General features: G+C 35.7%; 1 protein-coding gene across 1 annotated transcript; it reads left to right on the top strand.

The window, feature by feature from the left end:
* Positions 1–171: 171 nt before the first annotated feature.
* LOC100182066 lies at positions 172–10,897 on the top strand. Its single transcript, XM_002128819.5, has 3 exons — positions 172–351; positions 2,858–2,970; positions 9,788–10,897. Exons 1-3 carry the CDS (start codon positions 233–235, stop codon positions 10,084–10,086), a joined length of 531 nt encoding a protein of 176 aa, XP_002128855.1. The 5' UTR covers positions 172–232; the 3' UTR covers positions 10,087–10,897.
* Positions 10,898–12,226: the final 1,329 nt, after the last annotated feature.

The raw sequence follows: 12,226 nt of genomic DNA, 5'->3' as shown, positions 1-12,226 counted from the left end.
ATCGTGTTAAACTTTGTTCAAATACAGAAAGGAAAGGTAGAACATATTGTTTAAGTTTATTTAGCGACTAGCACGAGTGCGTTTTGTCCAATATACTTAGTTTGCGCTTTATCTTTAGCAGTATGTCCCTATAATATCTTACTGCAGTGGTAAATAAAACGCATTCAAAATCTTATGTTTCCTTGCGCAGGTATTATATTAATCTTTAGATCGTTTCGCCCTAAGCTAAAAAATGCCTCAGGTTCAAAGTGCAAATGGAGTATCCAGCCACAAATCTAAGATGTTATTCCTGCTTATATTATCCTGCTGTATATTGGCTACAGCTGGGAGAAGACGACGAATTTTGCTAAAGTGAGTGATGTAATAGGTTGGGGTAAGACGGTACACGTTTATTTTTAATCCTATTTGGTAGTAAACAAAGAACAATCAAAGAAATATAAAATCGTATTCCCTCTTTAGCGAGTGTTGGTAAATGTTTAAAACACGATTAGAAAATTATGCACTAACCCTTATGTACTAACGGTATCCATCTTACCCCAGCACAGTAATATATTTTTTCCAACTGATGCCTTCGTAAAAAAGGGTTACCAATTGATTTAAAAAAAACATTTCTGGCAGAAATAGTTGGATTTGCTGTAAAATAACGTTTTGTTATTTGCTCTTCACTAATTGTGTAATATGATCTTTTCACTTTTAACTGCATGCTATGGCAAAAACTCAAGTGTGGTATAGCGTAGTTACTAGTTACTGCACAAAACATGTGGTTTTGCGGTTATCTGTTTTGCTGGCGCCCCTAACACCAACTGCAGCGCGTTATTTATGCATGTACGTTGCATCGTCGCTTTTTATTGTATGTATTTGAAGAAGAAAAATCTTGTCTATGCTAAAAAATTATTTACTTTGTGCATTTTCCATGTGAGGGTTGGGGGAGACGGGACACCTTTAGCACATAATCTCCAAACTCTGATCGTGTTTTAAACAATTAATAACAGTCTATGGGAGTCGTGAGGATACTGCTTTATAATTCTTTAAATATTCTTTATTTACTACCCAATGGGAGAGAAAATAGAATGAGAAGATGTCCTGTCTTACCCCACCCTACTATATAAATAGTTCCAAAATTTACAGTAATCCCGATTTCGGTTTTAACTGTCCAGGTATTCATTTTTCCTTTATACACTTGGCTTCCGTTAAAATTTAGACTTTGCGGTCTTTTTGAGGTAAATGGTTCTAGATTGTTAGGCAGATAAGAATGATTGACGGAAACTAAGTGTCTTACGTGCCTGAGTGTCTGTGACATCATCAAACGGTATTGTGAGCGTAAAAACGTGTAGGCCCGAACCTATTATGTCTTCCGGAATTGGAAAACTAGATTATCCTAATCCAAAAGTAAACGTTATAACGATTTTTCTGCTGAACACTTTTAAACGCCTATTATTAATATATTTGCGTTTGATCATCTGCGAATTAGATAGAGTTATCGAGAAAAAACGGCTCTTTTTGCCGAAACAAAGCGCTGTATTGTTGTTTAGCGTGTTCTACAGCGAGATACACTGCAGTAATCATTAACTTAACTTATGGTATTTATAGCATTAGCACTCTGTCTCGGCATTTTTGCAAAATGTATTCCCTAGAGTGCAAACATTATTTTGTTGACTACCCTTAACCGTATGGTGTTGCAACACTTTAGTGCTAACCGACTGCGTCAGCTCGTTAACGGGTCGGCTCTCTCTGTATATTTCCTTCCAAAAGTTTAAGTTCGGTTTGCGTTTCAAGTCACTACATTCAAAAGGCGTGAGAAGAGTTTTCTGAAACGCCGAAATCCACACTATTTCTTAACCCATTAGCGTCTATCTTTGCAGTTTAAATTATCCGCATGATATGGCTGTCGCCGGGTCTGGATACGGCTGGCTGAAAAGCAGCACTTTCGCCGCGAGAAAAGCCAGTCGAGTCGAAAGGATGCCAGAATAAGACACCTTTGTCAGCATTCAGGAATTTCACAAATTATACTTACGTTTTGCCAAGTTTAAAATTGGATGGTCAATATTTTAAGAACATTACCCTATTATATATTGTGTTTTAAAAAAAAGTTAACCATTCTTTTATTTCTTCACAATAATATAGAGAAGCGATTTTACCGAAAACGATATTGTTAAATCACGCCATACATATATAAACAAATTTGTGTATAACAGTCACTTTTTTAACCAATACTTTTTTCATACGTTTTATAATTTCTCAACGATGCTCTCATAAGACAGGCATACTTTATAACCTATACTGTGTAGGTCTGTAGGCCATCATGTTATAACAGCATACTTTACAAATTACGTCATTTTTTTCGCTTCCGCAAAAATATTGCACAGTTTTCGCTCAATCCATTTTCATACCTAAGACCTAGAATTAGGATCCCAAAATTTAGAAGTTCAATTTTACCCTGCGTTTCAGTCCGACGCTAATTAAACCGTCTTGTGCAGTCATGCGTAGCGAGCTAACGACTTCAATGACGTCATTTCGAACACTCAATCCGACGAAAATCTTTGTGGGTTTTGAAAACAAACACGTCGTCTCAGTGATGCAATTTTTGGTCCGTTAAAACTGTTAACTTTACTTTTAATACAATTAAAAAATCGGGTAACACTTTTAACCCATCGACGGGTCAACGAAGTTATCACCAACATGTACATGTTATGTGCTCGTGTTTTACTACAGAACCGCATACTCAGTTTAAATACAAACATGACAATCCATATGCCTGGTACGATTTTCATCTAATAAAAAACATCTAAAAAAAGTCTTATTTGTGTGTTTTTCCAGATTTTTTTTCTTATTTTTATCGCAAAACAATTTTACACAGATGCATCCCAAAGTTATGTCGGAAATGTGACGGTTATGTTCATTCAAGATGGCGGCGAAGTCTCCCTGATAACGTCAGTGGTTATGACATGAGCGACGTCATCGGTAACACAGGTTGGTGGTCATAATTACGTCATACAATTATTGCGAAGTTTGTAAAGAGATGGTTAGAAAATTACTCGGCATTGAGCATGAGGTGTAAAAAGGCGCACTATGTATATGTCTGGTGTACAAGAAGACTATGCTATAACTCGACAGTGCGCACGCGGTACATCAAAGCAAACGGTTTAATAAGTTCATGGCATTCTAAACGACCTTAGCTAACCTACGGTATACAAAGCATTTTAGCAATGTTACTTGAACCAACTTACTACCAAGATTTGCGAGTCAATATTTACAAATGCCACTAATTAAATTTAGCAACTTTTTGCAAAGCGTATCTTAACCTCTTGAAATATGCGATAAGGAAAAAGTCATGATACGGTTTATTAACCGCCAAATTTATTTATATTTTTCACGCTTCTTTTTAAATTTAAACAGTTGTGATAGATTATTACCTATTTTTTTAATAGTTTTACAGATTTTCTTGGTTCTAGCAAACAGTGTTTATTTGTTGTCGTAAATTTGGTCTTAAAATCGAGGACTTTATGTTGCTACTGTTGGCTGGGAAGTAATAAGAATCTGTTTGCTTCGATAAAACGTCCACAAATATATGTATTTGACCAGGTTGTCGACTGTACGAGTTTATTTGCATCGCCAACAGTAAGATCCTAATTATGCCGGAAAAATATTCGGCCCCTTTTTCTTGTGGGTTAGTCCGTAATGAGACTTCTTTTAATATCCATGCTGTAGTGTAGTTTGCACAAGTTCATTGCCGATGTTTTGTTCTCACCACAAAAATGTTAATGCCACTCGCGACGGCTTAAAGCCTAACTTTGACAGCGCTCTAGGATTTAAAGTACGTCTGAAGTAGCTACGCCGTGCTAGAACCAACAGTCGTCTTGGTAGCGACAGAAATCCAAGCCTAACTCCCATGTTCAAGGACTTGTGGTTAAGCTGTAAAAATTGTCTTTGCAATCCAGAGCCAGTGCCGACGTCTCTGCTGTTGTAGTTGATTTTGTTTTTGCTTGCTTACAAGGCCTTATCGCTTGGCTGGCTTGTTTTGGGTATCGAATACCTGAAGTAATACGTCTAGCCTTGACATAACATTCGTTTTAAAAGTATATGGTGTATTGGCATACCACTCGTTGGCTTTAGTTGTGTCATTTTAAAACTCTCATGAATGATTATATACCAACTTAAAACTGATGTTTTATTAAGTCTTTGTTTTCATAAAAATATTAATTAGTTTAAGGGATACAGGGTTCGAAACCCAGGGCAGTAGTTTTCGTATACATACATATATATACAAGTTTAAATTCGTTGGCTGCATGCATATTTAAAGGGCACCCTATGTTACATTCTTGAAGTTGTAAAATTTATGTAACTTTGTCTGCTAAACCATATACGTGGCTATTTATATAAAGTTTACTTTGAGGGCGCAGATCACACATGTTCTATTGCGTGAATACGTTCTTTGAAACCAGTTTCTTCGTGGATAAACTGGTATATTCCGGTTATATCAGGAACAGGAACCCTTCGTTTTCACGACCGCTTTACCATAAATCGATTTTCTAACGACCGGGTCGCCTTTTTGTTATTTAAACAGTAATAAAATCTAAACAGACGGCAAATACACACGCTAGCGGTATCATAAAATGGGCACGTCAGCAGCTATATTGATACAGGTTTAATTTTGGATTTGGAAATTATTTTTGCGTCAGACACCGTATAATTACATATGGTGTTGCGGAAAGCCACAATTTAATATTGATCAGCTTTTTACTCGTTTTGGCTTGGAGTATAAGGTAATTTGAATGTTATAAATACGGCACATTTCAAGCGTAATATAAAGTAACATATGTTTAATTTATCTCCTAGAAAACGATGGGAAAGATCATTTACGTAAAGACCGAAGTAATTAGCAATACAATACTTCCAATTCAAAACATAGACGCCAAAAAAGTGGCGATAAAATTGTAATATAAACGTACAATACAGCGAATCTCGATTTAAATATACACGGCAATGCAAATAGCGGAACGGAATTTTCCCGATTCGCGGATTTTTCCACCAAATCAGCCGCCGGGTCTTTTATTTTTCAGATGAGTGCGTCAAGGGTGACATATCGTCACGGATTTGGTCAAATTTTAACTTCGCTTGGTTTTACGGCAGGCGTTGTTATGAATATTGAGTTCAAACTGCGGCGCGGGAAAAATGAAATCAACACACGGTACCAGAAACCTACTAAATTGGCATTTTCCCTAAATAATAGTTTGAAGCGTGTATATGGTACATAATATAGTAGAGCGGGGAAAGTTGGGACACCTTTTTCAATCTATGGGACACCTTTTCAATCTATTAGAGTAAACAAAAAAAATCATGAAATGTAAAACTGTATTCTCGCCCCAATAGACTGTTGTTAATTGTTTAAAACACGATCAAGATTTTTAAATATAATGTGCTAAAAGTGTCCCAAATCCCCTTATTACCCCACCCAACTAAGAGTATTTAAAACTAATGAGCGTTGTGGGATTAAGGTGATACACCAGTATCCCAACTTACTCCACAGCAGTATACAATACACTATGGTAGATAACATGCGGCTTGCTAGGTTAAACACCCGTGCGAAATATTTCATGTTATTCTGCTTAAATTTCTTGCGGTGTCTTGCCAGTCGTGAACACCTGTTCGTTTTCGCTTATCATTCGTGGTGTAGGGGGGTTTGTATACTACCACACGTTGATATGTATTGCATATAATTCATAGCCACACTATAAACTAACTGTATGAGGTTCTTTGTGAGTTATACACTTGTGCCGATTTTTGAGTTATACACTTGTGCCAAAGTCGAAAGTCCTGACGAGGCAAAATACGTATAAAAGTTTGTATTTGATGGCTGTTTTAATTAGACCTATGTTTCCAATAAGAATATGGAATACGTATTCCTATGTATTTTCGGCTATCAGCGCTTAACGGTCTATTTGGTCTAAATCCAAGGTTCCCGGGCGTTCCTGACCGTAAGACCTCACCGATATATAATGTATAGGGTAAGCAGTGATCGCATACTATGTTTTTAGTGTTTTTTCAACACTTGTTTTTCTCTGGATGTTATTAACTTATTTCATATTTCCTAATCGTGTTTTAACAATTCACAACGCTCTTTTAAAGTCGTGAAAATACGGGTATCTTGTATAGAAAATATTCTCCGTTTACTACCAAATGTGACGATAAAAGGAAATAAAATATAGACTATCATACCCAACCTATAATATACCACGAGGTGTTAATAATTTCATCGTAAATTTTATCTAACACCTTTTAAAAATGATGATTTAATGTCTAAACACCCACGCACTCCTAAATCCCCAGAAAAAACACTTATAACGTCCGTAGTCTATTTCTCCTACATAAATTTCTTGTCATGCTCCCAACGCGTGTAAATTCTCAAGTATTTTTCGAGCTCCGCATAGCGTTCTAATGATAAGTCGACATTGGGATTTGAAACTCCCCTTTTAGTAACTTGATATCCGTAAAATTGGGTGAATTCAAAATATAGATAATTTTACAAGTCAATATGTAATATAAACTCGTAAGCCTAATTCTAAAGTCAACTTTTTCATATATACCAAGCTAAATAAATATATTCGTTTTAAATGTTCTTTTATCTTCAGCATTGTAATCGAAGAGACCCGAATGAAAGTTATTATTATTATTATTTTAAAGGGTTTATCTATAACCTACCGTTTGTGTATTTAAGAAATAAACGTTTTAATCCTGTTATTGGTATATATAGACAGCATAGGCGCCTTTACAAGTTTCTATACCAAATATGCCCCCTATGTTGACAGTATACCACATTTTTTTAATAATTTTAGTTTTAAGTTATGGTTTTTTGATCCGTCAGATTTATCAGTTTAAATTTCCAGATTTCCGAAACCGTTTGTTTTATTATTTCGGGCGATGACAGCCTGTATACGCCTACTTATAAGCTGTAATTTTAACCATAATCTGGTTTGAGGTTTGTAACATATTATCTGCTTATGCCCACCCACGATTTTACCGCGTCAATTTATTGTCTACTGTCAGTTGAAAATCTACCAAATAAATTTTCCGTCAAAAACCAAGAGACTAAATCCGTGGCTGTTTATGCTATTATTGGTGTGGTATAGTTTATGCTGCAAAACAATGTAATAATACCCCATGTGTGTTGCCTAAAATGGGAAAAATATTGTGATCATTTATATAGCTAGCAACTTTTAGCACCTAACACTTAATTATTCATTTTCTGTTTGCAAAAGATTAAGTACTTGATCATATTTGATGCTGTAAACACACTTTTCATGTTTACAGGTATATAATGTCCCATGAAAAAACAAATAGAAAAACATATATTTCTAATCGAAACTTGACAGTTGTAGCACTTTGGCACCTATATATTCATATACAAGAGGTTGGGATAAGATAGACCATGTTTTCATTCTCTTTTATCGTCCCATTTGGTAGTAAACAAAGAATATTCACAGAATTGTATAACCGTATCCTCATGACTCTAAAAGAGCGTTGTTAATTGTTGAAAACATTAATAGGAAATATGAGGTATTACGTGCTAATGGATCCATATTACCTGACAGTACTATATATATTAAGTAGCTTATACAGTATACACTAACTGTTTAGTTCTTGTACAGGCATATTTCAAAATAAACCATTCTTATCTCTTATAAATGTATGTAGGTATTTAACCGCACAGATAAGTTGTGTAATACGCCAAGCTGTTTTATCGCAAACAAAATCTAAACTTACGCGCCATTCCCATTACATTAAAAACCCGGGATGCTTTATCAGCAATTTACTTACGCCAGATCACACACATGTTGCGTAACCATACAAAATTCCTACCAAGGGCACTAGCAGTTTATTTGCAAAAAAAGGATAAAACAACTTTTGAGAAGTGGGCTTTACATTTAAAGGAACACATTGACATCACCCAAAAATGCTACCGTTTTTTGCAAAAGGAATAAAAATACCTCAGGGGAGTAGACTTTATATTTAGATGTACGCAATGCCACCCAAGTTAAAAAAGATACTACCGTGAGAGTAAAACCTTATAGCAGTGTCTTTGTTGCGGTGTTACAATGAAAACAAACAGTAGGCTAACCCGACGTTGGGCTAACCGTGGGACAGGGCCCCAACTTTCTCTTAAGAATAAATGATTGTAACTTATTTTTATAGGCTCTTATTTTAAACTTTTTTGTTCTTTTTTTTGTCCCATGTGGTAATTAACCAAGAATATTTCCAAGAAAAATGGGATATTATGTGCTAAGGTATTCCATCTTTCCCCAAAATACTCTATAGCTAAGTTTTAAGATTTTTGTTGTTTTAAAATCGCGGCATTTGCTGTTCAAATTATGTACCCTTGCCGTAACGATTTATCTCATACTCCAAATAACAGTGCTATGAGAACACTTAATTTGGCTAACGGCGTGAAGTTTTGTGTGTTATGTAAACACTCGGATTTTTAAACATATCTCTTTGAGAAACAGCTTAGGAATTTAACTTAATGCTTTGGTTTCCGTTAGAGATCTATTCACGTAGTTTGTGCATCATTCCCACAACTGCAGTGTGTATACAAATACGAATAAATTTCCCAAGGGTACCAAATGAAGTCCGCCTAATTTCGTAGGCGCTATATTTTTTCCCGCGCCTTTTGTGAAGTTTTACTCGCCAAGCAATGTCAATACTGACTCATTGTATATATAGCTTTTGGTTTACTACGCCCAATTTGCCCTTCGCGGCCCGTAGTAACCTCTTAGAATAGTTTCACACTTAAAAAATCAACGGATTTCTGGTATTTGCACACCGGTTACCGATTTCAAGTTTCCGCTTAAATAAACAGGGCACAGAATTGAATTAATTGTACATACGCCTATTACATACCGTACTAGATTACCAATATTTAAATACAAAAGGACTTGTGTAATTTTTGGTGGGGTGATTTCGCCTTATTTGATCGTTTTACATCAGTTTAATACACAGCTTCATAATTTGTGATGAAAATAAGCAGACCGTCACAATAACATTTACACTACCAATACTACAGCTGCGCCTTTGGGAATTAGAAAATCCAGCAACACATTACTCCGAAGCCAGCAGAACCTGTTTATTGTACGCCCTACTCAAATTTAAAACTTTTGAACATTAGGCTCTCCAGGGTGCCGGGATTTCCTGGTATTTATCTATTCTACAAAGGCTTATAAATCCCTGTAGCCCACAGTACTAAGAATTTTGGCTGCCAAACAAAACTTATAATTCATGGAAGTGATTTAAAATTTGAATGGTGTCATTAATTGACTATTGTGACTTGAAATTTTGTCTATTATGATTAACAGTGCTGTTAATGCGTAAACAATCTCAATGCAAATACTCTATAATAAAACCTCTTATAAATTGAGGTTAAATAAATTCTTACACTCATATAACTACTTTTAGCTGTACCATGGCATATGTATACTGTACTATGGCGTATCTACACTGTATTAAAACTGTTTAACTTGTATGTTTATTTAAATTGTCCTTAAACAGTCTGACATACGTTTTATAGTTAACTATTTATTACTTAAAATTTTGTACCGATATTTTAGATACAGGTTTAAATACAACTCGACTAGCAAGTATTTTACTTTCTTGACATGATGCATTTTGTAGGATTACCCTAATTTCAAAGAAATAAGTTTCAAATAAGCGACTATATAACCAAACCGGTTCAGACGGAACCTGTAAAACAGGTTCAACGTGCTCAATTATATTTAACGTGCCCATTTATTTCCAGGTATTTCTGCAACAAACGAGGCTTTTGACATTTTCGGTACCAAGAAAAACGATCAGAAAATTCTTCCTGGCGAAATCGAGGAAGTGTTCACTTCTGCTCTTCGTTGGCAACCTGGGGAAACCCCTGATGACGTAGACGACGACATAGAAGACACTAACATGGACCACCCACTGAAATCTGTACACGTAGTGAAGAGGTCTACTATATACCTACCCCATTTACGCCGATGCCGAATCCGTCTGCGTACACGATGCTGTAGAATGTACGTCAATCCCTCGTACATAGGGTTCCGGTTATAAAATGAGAAAAACTACTGACTTGTATTGCTGTCCACTTATTTCTCAACACTTTTGACCCACGAGGCAGGTTCCTTTACTAAAACATTACACCAGGTTCAAATACTACGCTTGCCGGGCTTAGTTATCCCATAACAGTGACTTCTTCGTTTAATTGACAGCCAGCGTGTGTTACAAGCACGTGTTTACTGTGCCAACGTTTTGGCTTTACCAATGGACCATAAATTTGTGGGAAAATTTAGTTTTTACGGAATTGGGGAACCTCTTTCTTCTGGGCGGCGTAACATTGATAAAACTTCAGCATATGTACAGCTTCATTACGTTTTTATCGGGCTTCGTTTTACCGATTTTATACGATTGTTATTATTCAAAAGACCTTTAACCCAAGAGTTTACCCTCATAAAAAGACTTTGACCAATAAGCCTACATCCCAGGTCTCAGGTGTACCTCACTGAAGACCTCACCCTCATAGAATATAATAGACTGGGACCAATAAGCCTACATCCCAGATCTCATGTGTGTCGCACTAAAGACTTCACCCTTCTAAAACAGAATATATGTATCTTTGGTAAAGTGTTCAGCTGTAAAATACGTTCGCCCGTGCATTTATTCCCCGTCTTGACTCCAACCGCTTTTTGCTTCTTCTTTACCAATTGTGTTTTTATCATAAACACAAAAATTGTAGATAAACCGTTCTTTCATGCTATCTAAGATTCGGAAGTGTTCTGAATCATTATATACACCGATATGTCGTGTTTAACTGGGTATAGATATTGTACTTATGGTTTAAAAATTAAGTTACACTCTTGGAAAAACAGCATAGGGTCTTAATCAAAATTTTGAGAAAACTTAACTATATAACAGAATTTGGACCGAGCGCGATTGGACACCTATAATACCTTTTCAATAGCCTACTATACTATTCATTAATAAGATACCTCCGACTCGGCGGGTTGCATGATCACATATTCCTAACTTTAGACTTAAATGTTATTACGGTAACTACGATGCTACGTTTCCCACGACTTAAGCGAGAATTTTGAAAGATGGATGTCTCCATTGGAGGTCTAGGACGCTGGGAATTTTACGGAATATAAGCGTTAAGACTCTTGTTATGTGATTAATACGCTCTTAACGTCGGTCAAGCCATTTAGATGACCTATTGGCCCACTACAGTCTTATATAGACCTATACTCCGTATGTATGTTACACGGTATTCTTTTCATAAATGGCAGCACTTATGATTATTAAAATCAAAAAAACAATTATTACCTACAAAGTAACATATACACGGCAACTCGTAAGCTGACACGAGGTGATAAAACACGTGTGATAACGACTGGCGTTTTCCGGCGAGGATAAAGCAAGTTACATTCATTCATTTATGAACTTCCAGACATTCCAGTGTTTTCTTTAATTGGACGCGCATTCTTCTTTTGCTTACTCTACCATTCTAGCGACTGGTTAGCTTGCAGTAGGGACTTAGTTTAGGCTTTTGTCAGTTCAGTTAAACGTATGTTACTGTAAGCTTAAATTTTTTTTTACAATTTTCGAAACCATGTTGACGATATACAATGGTACAAGTGTACACTCTAGCGGCGGGACGAAATAGGATATTAAATTAAAAAAATCGTAAGTATGATCTTTAAATACTTATACATTTCTGCTGTTTTGCAGAAACCATAGGTTTTCAAATAACTTAAGTAATTATGCTTTGTACAAGTTTGTATAGTTAGTCGGTCATAATCACTTTTCGATGCATTTGTGTTTAAACTTTGTGCGTCGCAAGCAAACTTAAATTGGTATATGATAGTGTAGGGCAAGATGGGACACCTTTAACACATAATACCCAACATGCTAATCGTATTTCAAACAATTAACAGTATTTTTTGAAAGTCGTGGAAATATGTTTTTAATTCTCTGAATGTTCTTTGTTTAATATCAAATAGGAAGAGGAAAAAGAATGAAAAGGTGTCCCATCTTTCCCCACACTATAATTTAATCAAGGTATATCGGTCAAAGCATTTGGTAATATTGATAAACGATTGCTCACAGGGTAAACAATAAAGTAATGTGAAATGCACACAGACACAGTACTCATAAAATATATAAATGTAATAATTGGGGTAAAAAATGTAACAAA

This window comes from Ciona intestinalis, chromosome 6 (assembly GCF_000224145.3).
Source record: "Ciona intestinalis chromosome 6, KH, whole genome shotgun sequence".
In the NCBI taxonomy this organism is placed as follows: domain Eukaryota; kingdom Metazoa; phylum Chordata; class Ascidiacea; order Phlebobranchia; family Cionidae; genus Ciona; species Ciona intestinalis.
This window is presented reverse-complemented; position numbering and strand designations above follow the sequence as displayed.

Coding starts and splice junctions, on each gene's coding strand:
- LOC100182066 (XM_002128819.5), top strand. CDS start 233: ATGCCTCAGGTTCAAAGTGCAAATGGAGTATCCAGCCACAAATCTAAG. Junction 352..2,857: donor AGACGACGAATTTTGCTAAA/GTGAGTGATGTA, acceptor AATTTTACACAG/ATGCATCCCAAAGTTATGTC. Junction 2,971..9,787: donor CGACGTCATCGGTAACACAG/GTTGGTGGTCAT, acceptor ATTTATTTCCAG/GTATTTCTGCAACAAACGAG.